This window comes from Chiloscyllium plagiosum, chromosome 28 (genome assembly GCF_004010195.1).
Source record: "Chiloscyllium plagiosum isolate BGI_BamShark_2017 chromosome 28, ASM401019v2, whole genome shotgun sequence".
NCBI classification, from domain to species: Eukaryota; Metazoa; Chordata; class Chondrichthyes; order Orectolobiformes; family Hemiscylliidae; genus Chiloscyllium; species Chiloscyllium plagiosum.
Genome location: NC_057737.1, coordinates 51,096,476 through 51,108,550, shown reverse-complemented (window position 1 = coordinate 51,108,550; position 12,075 = coordinate 51,096,476). Strand labels below are relative to the sequence as shown.

At 45.6% G+C, this 12,075-nt stretch overlaps 1 protein-coding gene across 2 annotated transcripts in view; it reads left to right on the top strand.

Moving 5' to 3' along the window:
• slc16a4 (solute carrier family 16 member 4) overlaps positions 1-12,075 on the top strand; it is a 107,880-nt gene that overhangs the window by 52,183 nt on the left and 43,622 nt on the right. For both annotated transcript variants that reach the window (XM_043718885.1, XM_043718886.1), the window contains exon 4: positions 4,749-4,881. In XM_043718885.1, coding sequence (XP_043574820.1) covers positions 4,749-4,881 — 133 coding nt within the window. The remainder of the gene's footprint in view (positions 1-4,748; positions 4,882-12,075) is intronic.

Here is a 12,075-nt window from a genome sequence, read left to right as displayed (position 1 = left end):
TTTTGTCTTTATATGGTCCTTAACTTGCCTCGTCAGCCACGGCCACCCATGCCTCCCCTTAGGATCTTTCTTCCTTTTTGGAATGAACTGATCCTGCATCTTCTGCATTATACCCAGAAATACCTGCCATTGTTGTTCCACTGCCATCCCTGCTAGGGTATTGCACCATTGAACTTTGGCCAACTCCTCCCTCATAGCTCCATAGTTCCCTTTATTCGACTGAAATACTGTCACTTCCGATTCGACCCTCTCCCTTTCAAGCTGCAGATTAAAGCTTATTGTATTGTGGTCACTACCTCCTAATGGCTCCTTTACTTCGAGGTCCCTGATCAAATCCGGTTCGTTGCACAACACTAGATCCAGAATTGCTTTCTCCCTGGTAGGCTCCAGCACCAGCTGCTCTCAGAGGCACTCCACAAACTCCCTTTCTTAGGGTCCAGTACCATCCTGATTCTCCCAGTCTTACCTGCATGTTGAAATCCCCCATAACAACTGTAGTAATATCTTTGCAACAGGCCAATTTCAGCTCCTTATTCAATTTACACACTACATCCAGACTACTGTTTGGGAGCTTGTAGATAACTCCCATTAGGGTCTTTCTACCCTTAGAATTTCTCAGCTCTATCCATACTGACTCTACATCCCCTGATTCTAGGTCCTCCCGTACAAGGGACAGAATATCCTCCCTTACCAACATGGCCACCCCACCCCCTCTGCCCGTCAGTCTGTCCTGACGATAGCACGTGTAGTCTTGAATATTCATTTCCCAGGCCCTGTCCACTTGAAGCCACGTCTCCGTTATCCCCACAACATCGTAACTGCCAATTTCCAAATGAGCCTCAAGCTCATCCACTTTATTTCTAATGCTTGGACTGGATAAATAGACAAAGTCTGTTCCCTGGGGTGGGGGAGTCTAAAACTCCCAGAGGGCATAAGTTTCGGGTGAGAAGGGAAAGATTTAAAAGAGATCTAAGAGGAAACCTTTTCATGCAGAGAGTAGCGCGTGTATGGAATGAGCTGCCAGAGGAAGTGGTGGAGGTGGTTACAATTACAGCATTTAAAAGGCATCTGGATGGGTATATTAAGAAATATTTCGATGGATATAGGCCAAATGCTGGTAAATAGGACTAAATTAATGTAGAATATCTGGTTGCCATGGACGAGTTGGATCAAAGGGTCTGAGTTTATGCTTATACTGTATAAATTGTTGGTGAGGCCTCAGCTGTGTGCTGTTCTGGAATCCATGTAATAGGAGAGATGTGATGGCACCAAAGAGAGTGCCAAGGAGATTTACCAGGATGCTGTCTCGACTGGTGCGATCCCATAGTGAAGAGAGATTGGACAGACAAGGTTGTTTTCCTTGGAGCAGAAGAGACTAAGAGTAAATGTTGATTTATTTATTGTCACGTATACCGATTGAGATGGATAATATTGAGGGGCATAAACAGAAAAGAATTTCTCACCCTGATGGAGTGAATCACTGACCCTCTAGAGAGAAAAATGACTCATCTACATCTTAAATGAAAACCCTTTTATTTTTAAACTGTGTCCCTGAGTTGTATATACTCCCACAATGGGAAACATCTCAGCATCCACCCTGTCAAGTCCCCTCAGGGTCTCCTATCTCAATAAGGAAGGGCAGTGCTACCTTGCAGACTGGCAAAGGGAAACATCCTTCCTGACATTCAGGTTGGGTTTCACAGGCCCACTTAGCTCCTGACCATGTTTGGACAAAGGCCATAATGGGGCTGAACTCCTGAGGTGAGATGAGAGTGACAGCCCATGACATTAAGGCCACACTCTATCGAGTGTGCATTAAAGAGTCTGAGCAAAACTAGAATCAATGGGTATCAGGGGGCAAACTCTCTGCTGGATGGAGTCATACCTGACACAAAGGAAGATGGTTGTGGTTGTTGGTGGTCTGACATCTCCATTCTAGGACATGTCTGCAGGAATTCCCCAGGTAGTGTCCATCCATCTTCAGCTGCTTCATCAATGACTTTCCCTCCATCATACAGTCAGCAGGAGGGATGTTCACTAATTGCACAGTGTTCAGCACCATTCATGACTCCTCAGATACTGAAGCAGCCCATGTCCACACACAGCAAACCCTTGAAAACCTGTAGACTTGGGTTAACAAATGGCAAGTAACATTAGTGCCTCATAAATGCCAGGTAATGCTCAATGGTGTGACCATTGCTGAATCACCCACTATTCAACCTGTGGGGCTTACTACTGTCCAGAAATTGAATTCGGTAAAAACATTGGAGAAAAGAAGGTTTAGGGGTGACTTGATAGAGGTGTACAAGATGATTAGGGGTTTAGATAGAACATTGAGGGCCGAAGGGCCTGTACTGCGCTGTATTCTTCTATGTTCTATGTTCTATGTAATGACTGCAGATGCTGGAAACCAGAGTTTAGATTAGAGTGGTGCTGGAAAAGCACAGCAGTTCAGGCAGCATCCGAGGAGCAGTAAACTAGACCAGTCATATAAATGTAGCTACTGGAGTATTTCAGATGTTAGGGATTCTGCAGCAAGTAACTCCCCTTCTATGTTCTGAATCCTGTCTCAGGCACAAGTCAGGAAGCTTATGCAATTGTTTCCACTTCCCTAGATGAGTGCAGTATCAATAATTAGTCAAAAGCCTAGATAGCATTCAGGACAAAGTAACCCGTTTGTTTGCATGCCATCTAGCAACTTAAATATCCACTCTCTTCGCCACCGATGCCCAGTAGCAACAGTGTGTACTATCTACAAGATACAATACAGAAATTCACCAAAGATCCTCACACAGCACCTTCCAAACCTATGACCACGTCCATCTAGAAGGACGAGGGCAGAAGGATGAGGGCAGCAGACACATGGGAACACCACCTCCTGCAAGTTCCCTTCCAAGCTACTCACCATCCTGACTTGGAAATATATCACTGTTCATTCAGTGTTTCTGAGTCAAAATCCTGGAATTCCCTTCCTTAGAGAATTGTGGGTCAACCCACATCAGGTGGACTGCAGCTCATCACCACTTTCTCAAGGGGGCAACTAGGGACGGGCAATGGCCATCATGTAAATTACACATGTTATTGGTAAAAGTGAAACACCGTGGGTGCTAGAAATCTGAAATGAAAATACAAAGTCTGGAGAAACTCAGCAGGTCTGTCAGTATCCGTAGAGAGAGAAAAACAGAATTGATGTTTTGAGTCTGATATGACACTTCATGAGAACTGAAAGGGGCTGGAAAATGATCATTTTAATGTTGTTATGGAGGGTGGAGAGGAGTAATTAGAACGGATTCAGAGAATGAAAGTTAGAGTGAGTGTTCATGGTGGGAAAAGGAGTGTTATGATGTCAGACGGATGTGAAAATGGAGCTTAAACAGGCGAATGCCACTGATCAATCTATTGCATACAGTTCTGGTCACTACATTACCAGAAGGAAATGGATGCTTTGGAGAGGGTTCAGAAAAGGTTTACCAGGATGTTGCCTGGTCTGGGGGATTTTAGCGATGAAGAAAGGTTGAATGGACTGGGTTTGTTTTCACTGGAACACAGGAGATTGAGGGATAACCTAATGGAAGTTTATAAGATGGTGCATGGTCTGGATAGAGTGGAAAGTATGCAGCTTTTTCCCAGAGTGGAGGAGTCAGCTACTAGGGCACACAGGTTCAAGTTGTGAGGGGGTACATTTAAATAAGATATGGAAGGTACATTTTTCACACAAAGGGTGGTGGGGCCTGGAACACACTGCCATAGGAGGTGTCTGAGCATTCACAACAGCAATATTCAAGAAGCAGCTGGATGAATACAGGAAGAGGAAGGGAATAGAGGGGTATGGGTCCTGTTGTGAAAACAGTTTAAATATGGAAGGACAAAGGGCATATTACTATGCTGTATCGTTCTTTGCTCTAATTAGTGAGGGAGTCAAATGTAAATAATGTCACCGACAAACACAATGTTCAAACTCCTAGTTCCTGACATGCAGCAAACCGATCTGGTCATTGGATTTCAGCCCATTAACTCAGTTTTCTCTCACAGATCCCGCTCAATCCTAACACCTTCAGTTTTTATTTCCAACACCTATAGTACTTTGCTTTTGTAAAGTTGGATACGGGTTAAGGAACTGTCTTGCTGTCGGTTTTACTGGTGATTGGGGTTCTGCAGACAGTAACTGCTGTCTATATTCTTGCTGCTTTTCCTGGCCAATGTAACCACCCCCCAACTCCCATCTCTTTGAAGGTGCTGCTTGAGCTTTTCAAAACCCCTTCCCAGTTTGGGGGCCAGAAGTCAGCCATTAATGCACAGGACCTCATTGTCTCTCAAGCCATTGCACAGAACACTGGCACAGACACAAGGCAGAATGGCCTCTTGTGGAACAGTTCTGTGATCACCAATCCTCAGACTTCTCACCAATCTGATTCACATTAAAACATTACCCCATGCAAATCCTTTTCTTGAACAACCTGAGGGTTTTCTCCAAACTCATGCCACTGATCCTGTTTGCTCGTTTGTTGATTAAAATATCCTGATGATGATGATGAAATACAAACTGTAAAATGCTAAAGCGGCTCAGGAAAGGATCTGTCTGAAATCCTGAACCTTTCCAAGATCAAGTCGAAATAACTGGAGCCCAGGAAGAGGCTGACGTGAGGTTGGGTTTCCCACAGAGAGAGGTTGCTCGGTGATGCTCAGGGATTACTGTAGGCTTCACATTGGCTGATTTCTGTTCTGTAACCCTTGATCTTGATTTGCAGGTGAACGTTTTGGTTATGGGAACACTGAAGACTTTTGGACTTTTCTTTGTGGCTTTCCAGGACGTGTTTGGGGGTTCCTCCGAGCAGATCAGCTGGGTTGGGTCCATCATGTCTAGTCTGCGCCTTTCTGCAGGTAACTCGGAGCTTGGAGCATGCCTGAGGGAGTGAATCTTAAACTGATGCATCCTGTAGTCAAGGGGAGGAGTTATTGACAGTTTTGCTCCTTTTATGCTCTTTGTTGTTTTCCCCCTTATCCTCAGGAGACAGATCCTGCAACCCCCCACGTACCAAGGTATATTGATTATGTTTAAATTTGAATGGAGATTGACAAGCGATGATAAATCGAACAGTAATTTCATTCTCACTGAGGGGATGGTTTTGAATCCTGTCCTTCCTTACGAGGTTCCAGCAGTTGAAGCTGACCGTGAACTGAAGTTGCACCAAAGACCCAGCTTGTGCCAGAGTCGGGCTGATGTTCAATGGGAAAGGAAGAATTTTGTCTGAAACGAGCAGGTGGCTAAGAAAATGCAGATAACCAGGACTGTGTACTAACTGTTGGCTCAAGGGGCAGAGTTTGGACATACCTAGGTTTGGGAACATCCCAGCACTTGTCAGTGTGTAGTAATCAAAGGGATGCTTGAATGGGTGGAAGGCTGGTCCGAATATGAACTGAAGGTGGTGGGGAGCTGGGAGTTGGGAGTAGAGCTGGGATTCAGGAGGGAGGTGGGGTATTCCTGGGAGAGTTGGAGAGACCTGTCCCGTCAACCCCAAGCTCTTGAATGGCTAGCAGAGGTTGGATTTGCTTGTGATTTTGCTGATTCATTCACAACGTTCAAATTAAAAATCACACGGCACCAGGTTATAATCCAACAGGTTTATTTGGAAGCACTAGCTTTCAGAGCACTGCCCTTTCATCAGATGGTTGTCACAGTTACTTGATGAAGCAGCAGCACTCCAAAAGCTCGTGCTTCCAAATAACCCTGTTGGACTATAACCTGGTGTCGTGTGATTTTTAACTTTGTCCACTCCAGTCCAACACCGGTTCCTCCAAATCACAAAGTTCAACACACTGCCCTTTACGACTGCATAAAATATGAATTTAAATAAACATGGGCTGGGGGCTTGGTGAGGGAATTGTTTTGACCAGGGCAGGGTGAGGGGGCAGACAGGTAAACTGGGCCTGCAGAGGGTTATGTGTCCAGGCCCTGGCCTCCTTCATGGCCACTCCCTGACCACCTGGAGGAAAAACCCCTCATCTCCCACCTTGGGACCCTCCATCCACACGGCATCAATGTGGATTTCACCAGTTTCCTCATTTCCTCTCCTCCCATCTTATCCCAGATCCAACCTTCTAACTCTGCACCGCCCTCTTGAACGGTCCTACCTGTCCATCGTCCTTCCCACCTATTTGCTCCACCCTCCTCTTCGACCTATCACCTTTACCCCCAGCTCCACCCACCTATCATACTCTCAGCTACCTTTCCCCCCCCCCACCCCCAACCCCTTCCCCTTTATATCACCAACCCCTTGTCTCCCTGCCTCATTCCTGATGAAGGGCTTTTGCCCAAAACGTCAATTCTCCTGCTCCTCAGAAGCTGCCTGACCTGCTGTGCTTTTCCAGCAAGACACTCTCCACTCTAATCTCCAGCAGTAGCAGTACTCACTTTCACCTGAGGAGGCTTAACTTGAGGCTGAGGAAGGGTATGGGGGCTGAGGGAGTGGAGTCGTATAGCCCCATGAGATTACTACAGGCTATGCTGAATGTCAATCAGAGTGAGATCCCAGGTAGAGTTCTTCAGCCTAGATTCCCTGATATGGATTTACTTCCTGTTTGGGATTATCCACTTCCTCACAGACCAGGGATTGAACAGTGAGGTTTCAGGGTTTGGCTGCTTCACAAGATGGTAATTTACCCTTTAATCCACTTTGTCTTTCTGTTCACACCATTCATTGGCCATTTCCTTACCCAATGGTCAATGTTGCAGAGTTTGGTTTTTGGGATTAGGCATTTTAACTAAAGACAAAGCAGTATTAAAACCAAGGAGATGCGAATGAGACACAGGTGAGAACAGAAAAGTTCAGTCACTTAGCGAGCGTCCCACTCCCATCCTTTATAAACCAGGGACTCCACTCCGTGGTACTGCTGCGGTGGAGATGAACTCTGATTGAAGTGAGTTTGGGACCGTCTGATTGCCATGGCTATATCCACAAGTTGATGGTGAAACTGACTGGGAAGCTGACTGATGTAGCGATGGGACAATGCCAGACTGGTACAGTAGGTGGTGCCCCTGAGCTAGAAGCGGCATTTGGTATCTGCTTGTGATCGACTTTGGGCTGGAGTAACTAGATGCTGATGATGACATTAACACTGGGCTATTTCACCAGGATGAGAATGGGTTTAAGCTGTGTTTATTAATCAGCTTGGAAAGTTTGTCTGTAAATGCACTATTCCTGTAAACAAACTTTGCCTTCAGTGCTAACTGAGGTTGCTTATTCCTCCACTTTGAGTTTGATGCCTGCTGTTCTCTTGTACAAAGGGGCTGACTGAGGATCAGCCAGTAGTCACACTGGTCAACAGTACTGACGTTCATTTGTACAGCTCAGAAACTTTTATAAACTGTCCCAACATATTTCACGTTCATGTGATCAAACCACATGAGGCAATATTAGGACTGACAATAAATACTCAGTCAAAGAAGTGAGTTCTTAAGGATCATCTAAAAGGAGGTGATGAGGTGAAAAGACTTAGAGAAAATTCCAGAACTGAACCTGTACAGCTGAAAACCTGGCTCCCAATGGTGAAAGGATCAAAATCCAGGACCAGAGCAGCTCTTGAGAAAAACCTTTTGAGGGTTGGAGAGGTTGATGCACTTCCTGTTTTTCTTGGTGTTAGTCCACATAACATATACCGTAGATCTTCGTGCGGCAGATGTCACAAAGTTTATTCAAAACATTATTTATTTACATAGTTACAATATAACAGATTTGCACTTTTTTTGCAGTGGGTAACTCACCTCCCCACTCCCCTGAATCTGTCCACCATCTACAAGGTACAAGTCAGGAGTGTGATAGAATACTCCCCACTTGCCTGGATGGGTTCCACTCCAACAACATGCAAGAAACCTGATATCATCAAAGATAAAACAGTCCATTTAATTGGCACCACATTCACTACTTCCATCACTGCTTGATTCCTCGACTCTGACCTGCTTATTGTATTTCTATGACAAAATCAGTTTAGTTTCTGGTCAATGAAGGTGTTGATAGTGAGGGATCCAATGGTCATAATGCCATTGAATGTCAAGGGGCTTTGGTTAGATTCTATCTTACTGAAGATGGGCATTCTGGTGTGAATGTTACTTGCCAGATACTGTCCAGATCTTGCTGCATTTGAACATGAACTGCTTCAATATCTGAGCAGTTGTGAATGGTGCTGAACATTGTGCAATCATTGGTGACCATCCCCACTCCTGAAATTATGGTGGAGGGAGGGACATGGTTGAAGCACTTGGGCCTAGGACACTTCACTGAGGAACTCACACCGAGATGTCTTGCAGCTGAAATGACGGATCTCCAAAAAGCCATACCCACCTTCCAATGAGCCAGGTATGACTCCAACCAACAGAGAGTTTGCCCCCAATTGCCATTGATTCCAGTTTTGCTGGGGCTCCTTGATGCCACACTCAGTCAAATACAGCCTTGATGTCAAGGACTGTCACTCGCGCCTCTGGAATTCAGCTCTTTTGTCCATGTTTGAATCAAGGCTGTATGGGGTCAGGGGCTGAGTGGCCCTGGTGGAACCCAAACTGGGCATCACTGAGCAGGTTATTGCTGAGCAGGTGCTGCTTGATAGCACTGTGGATGACACCTTCCATCACTTTACTGATGATCGAGAGTACGCTGATGGGTTAGCAGTGGAGCAGCTTGGCTAGGCGAGTGGCAATTTCTGGAGCACATCTTCAGTACTATTATTGGAATGTTGTCAGGGCCGTTAGCCTTTGCAGTATCCAGGGCCTCCAACCGTTTTTTGCTATCATGTGGAATGAGCTGAACTGGCTGAAGACTGGTATCTGTGAAGCTGGGGACCATTGGAGGACGTCCACTTATCACTTCTGGCTGCAGATTGCTGCAACTGCTTCAGCCTTATCTTTTTCACTAAATAGAAACCGAAAGAATTGTAGAATTCCTGTAAAGCAGAAACAATGATAGAAATTACCAGAAAAGCTCAGCAGGTCTAGTAGCATCTATGGAGAGAAATTAATGTGTTGGGTTTCTGAGGAAAGGTGACTTAACCTGAACCATTAACTTTGATTTCTCTCCACAGATGCTGCCAGACCTGCTGAGCTTTTCCAGCAATTTCTGTTTTTGTTGTCTTTTGCTCTGATGAGCTCTTCCATCATTGAGGTTGGGGATATTTGTGGAGGAGCCTCCTCTAGTGAATTGTTTAATTGTCCACCACCGTTCAAGACTGAATGTGGCAGGACTGCAGAGTCATAGAGATGTACAGCATGGAAACAGACCCTTTGGTCCAACCCGTCCATGCCGACCAGATATCCCAACCCAATCTAGACCCAGCTGCCAGCACCCGTCCCATATCCCTCCAAACCCTCCCTATTCATATCCCTATCCAAAAGCCTCTTAAATGTGAGTCCACCACATCCTCTGGCAGCTCATTCCATACACGTACCACCCTCTGTGTGAAAAACTTGCCCCTTAGGTCTCTTTTATATCTTTCCCCTCTCCCCTCTCACCCTAAACCTATGCCTTCTAGCTCTGGATTCCCCGACCCCAGGGAAAAGATTTTGTCTATTTATCCTATCCATGCTCCTCATAATTTTGTAAACCTCTATAAGGTCACCCCTCAGCCTCCGACGCTCCAGGGAAAACAGCCCCAGCCTGTTCAGCCTCTCCCTGTTACTCAGATCCTCCAACCCTGGCAACGTCCTTGTAAATCTTTTCTTTCAAGTTTCACAACATCTTTCCAATAGGAAGGAGACCAGAATTGCACGCAATATTCCAACAGTGGTGTAACCAATATCCTGTACAGCCGCAACATGACCTCCCAACCCCTGTACTCAATACTCTGACCAATAAAGGAAAGCATACCAAATGCCTACTTCACTATCCTATCTACCTGCGACTCCACTTTCAAGAAGCTATGAACCTGCACTCCAAGGTCTCTTTGTTTGGCAACACTCCCTAGGACCTTACCATTAAGTGTATAAGTCCTGCTAAGATTTGCTTTCCCAAAAGTTGTGGGATTGCTTATCACTTGCTGCTTCTGCTGTTTTGTAGCTTCAGCAGATTGATGCCTTATTTTTATGCATGTCTGGTGCTGCTCCTGGCATGCCTTCCTGCACTCTCTATTGAACCAGGGTTGACCCTCTGGCTTGACGGTAATGGTTGGGTGGGGGATATGATGGGCCATGAGGTATAGATTGTGCTGGAGTACAGTTCTGCTGCTGTTGATGGCCCACAGCACCTCATGGAAGCCTAGTCTTGAAGTTGCTAGATCTGTTTGAAGTCTGTCCCATTTAGCACAGTGATAGTGCCACACAACACGATGGAGGGTATTCTCAATGTGAAGGAGGGACTTTGTCTCCACAAGGAGTGTGCAGTGGTCATTCTTACTGATACTTAGAGTATGGTCTGGAAAAGCACAGCTGGTCAGGCAGCATCAGGATGAAGGGCTTATGCCCGAAACATTGATTTTCCTGCTCCTCAGATGCTGCCTGACTGGCTGTGCTTTTCCAGCACCACACTCTTCAAATCTGATCTCCAGCATCTTCAGTCCTCACTTACTCTTACTGATACTGTCATGGACAGATCATGGAGAGATACATCTGCAGCTGGCAGATTAGTAAGGATGAGGTCCAGTATGTTTTTCCCTCTTGTTGGTTCCTTCACCATCAGTCTAGTAGCTATGTCCTTTGGGACCCGACCAGCTCGGTCAGTAGTGATGCTGCTGAGTCAGTCTTGGTGGTGAACATTGAAATCCCCCACCCAGAGGATATGTTGTGTCCTTGCCACTCTCAGTGTTTCCTCCAAGTGTTGTTCAACATCGAGGAATACTGATTCGTAAGCCGAGGGAGGACGGTACGTGGTAATCAGCAGGAAGTTTCCTTGTCCATGTTTAAACTGAAGCCACAAGACTTCATAGGTTCTGGAGTCAATGTTGTGGCCTCCCGGACTAACTCTCTCCTGACTATATCCCACTGTGCCGCTACCTCTGCTGGGTCTGTCCTGCCGGTGGGACAGGACATATCAAGGGATGGTGATGGTGGTGTCTTGGACATAGTCATTCTCACAAAATTATACCTTAGAGACAATGTCAGGCTGTTGCTTGATTAGTCTGTGAGAGAGTTGTCTCAATGTTGGCACTAGCCCCCAGATGTTCATAAGGAGGATTTTGCAGGGTTGATAGGGCTGTATCTGCCGTTGTTGCTCTGATCCCTGGGTCAATGCCAGATACTCTGTTCCTTTTCTCCTTTCTTGTGGTTGATACAGCTGAGTGGCTTGCTGATTGAGTCAAGAGCCAACCACATTGCTGTTGGTCTGGAGTCCCATGTAGCCCAGAGTAGGTAAGGTGGGCAGTTCTTTCTCTGAAGGACGCTAGTTGATCATCCTCCTGATTAACGTTAGGACAGTATATGGTTCAATTACTGATGAAGGGCTTTTGCCCGAAATGTTGATTTTCCTGCTCCTCGGATGCTGCCTGACCTGCTGTGCTTTTCCAGCACCACTCTTGACTCTGATGTCCTGTAGCTGCAGTCCTCACTTTCTCCTATATAGTTTTATGTGCTAATTGCTCATTGTTTTCAGTCCTGAAGAAGGGTTACACCCGAAACGTTGACTTCTCCACCTCCTGATGCTGCCTTCCTTGCTGTGTTCTTCCAGCCTCCCTTGGATTCCAGCATCTGCAGTATTTTTTTGTCTCTAACCATCTTTTTGAGTTACATATATGGACATGGTCTAACAAGGCTTGACATAGCGTTTGCAGAATTATGATTTATTTGCCTTTTGAAAACTACATTTTGGAAAGTCCCAGTTTATCTCTCAATGAATGTAGTTGCTCAGAGAACTGTTGGATATATCAGGAATTGATGATTTTTTGAGCTGTTCATCAGGATGTAGTTGCATCTGCTCTGCTCAGCTGTGACCAAGCTGAATGACATTGATGTCTTGGTCTGGAATCTTTGATGGCTTTCTCACCTCTGACACGGTATCATAATCTAATCTGTAAATGTATACACTCATAGTTCAATATCAGATGGTCACTTTCTTTCAACAATGAAAAGGTTTCAGAAGTCTGTCTCAAGGAAGATGG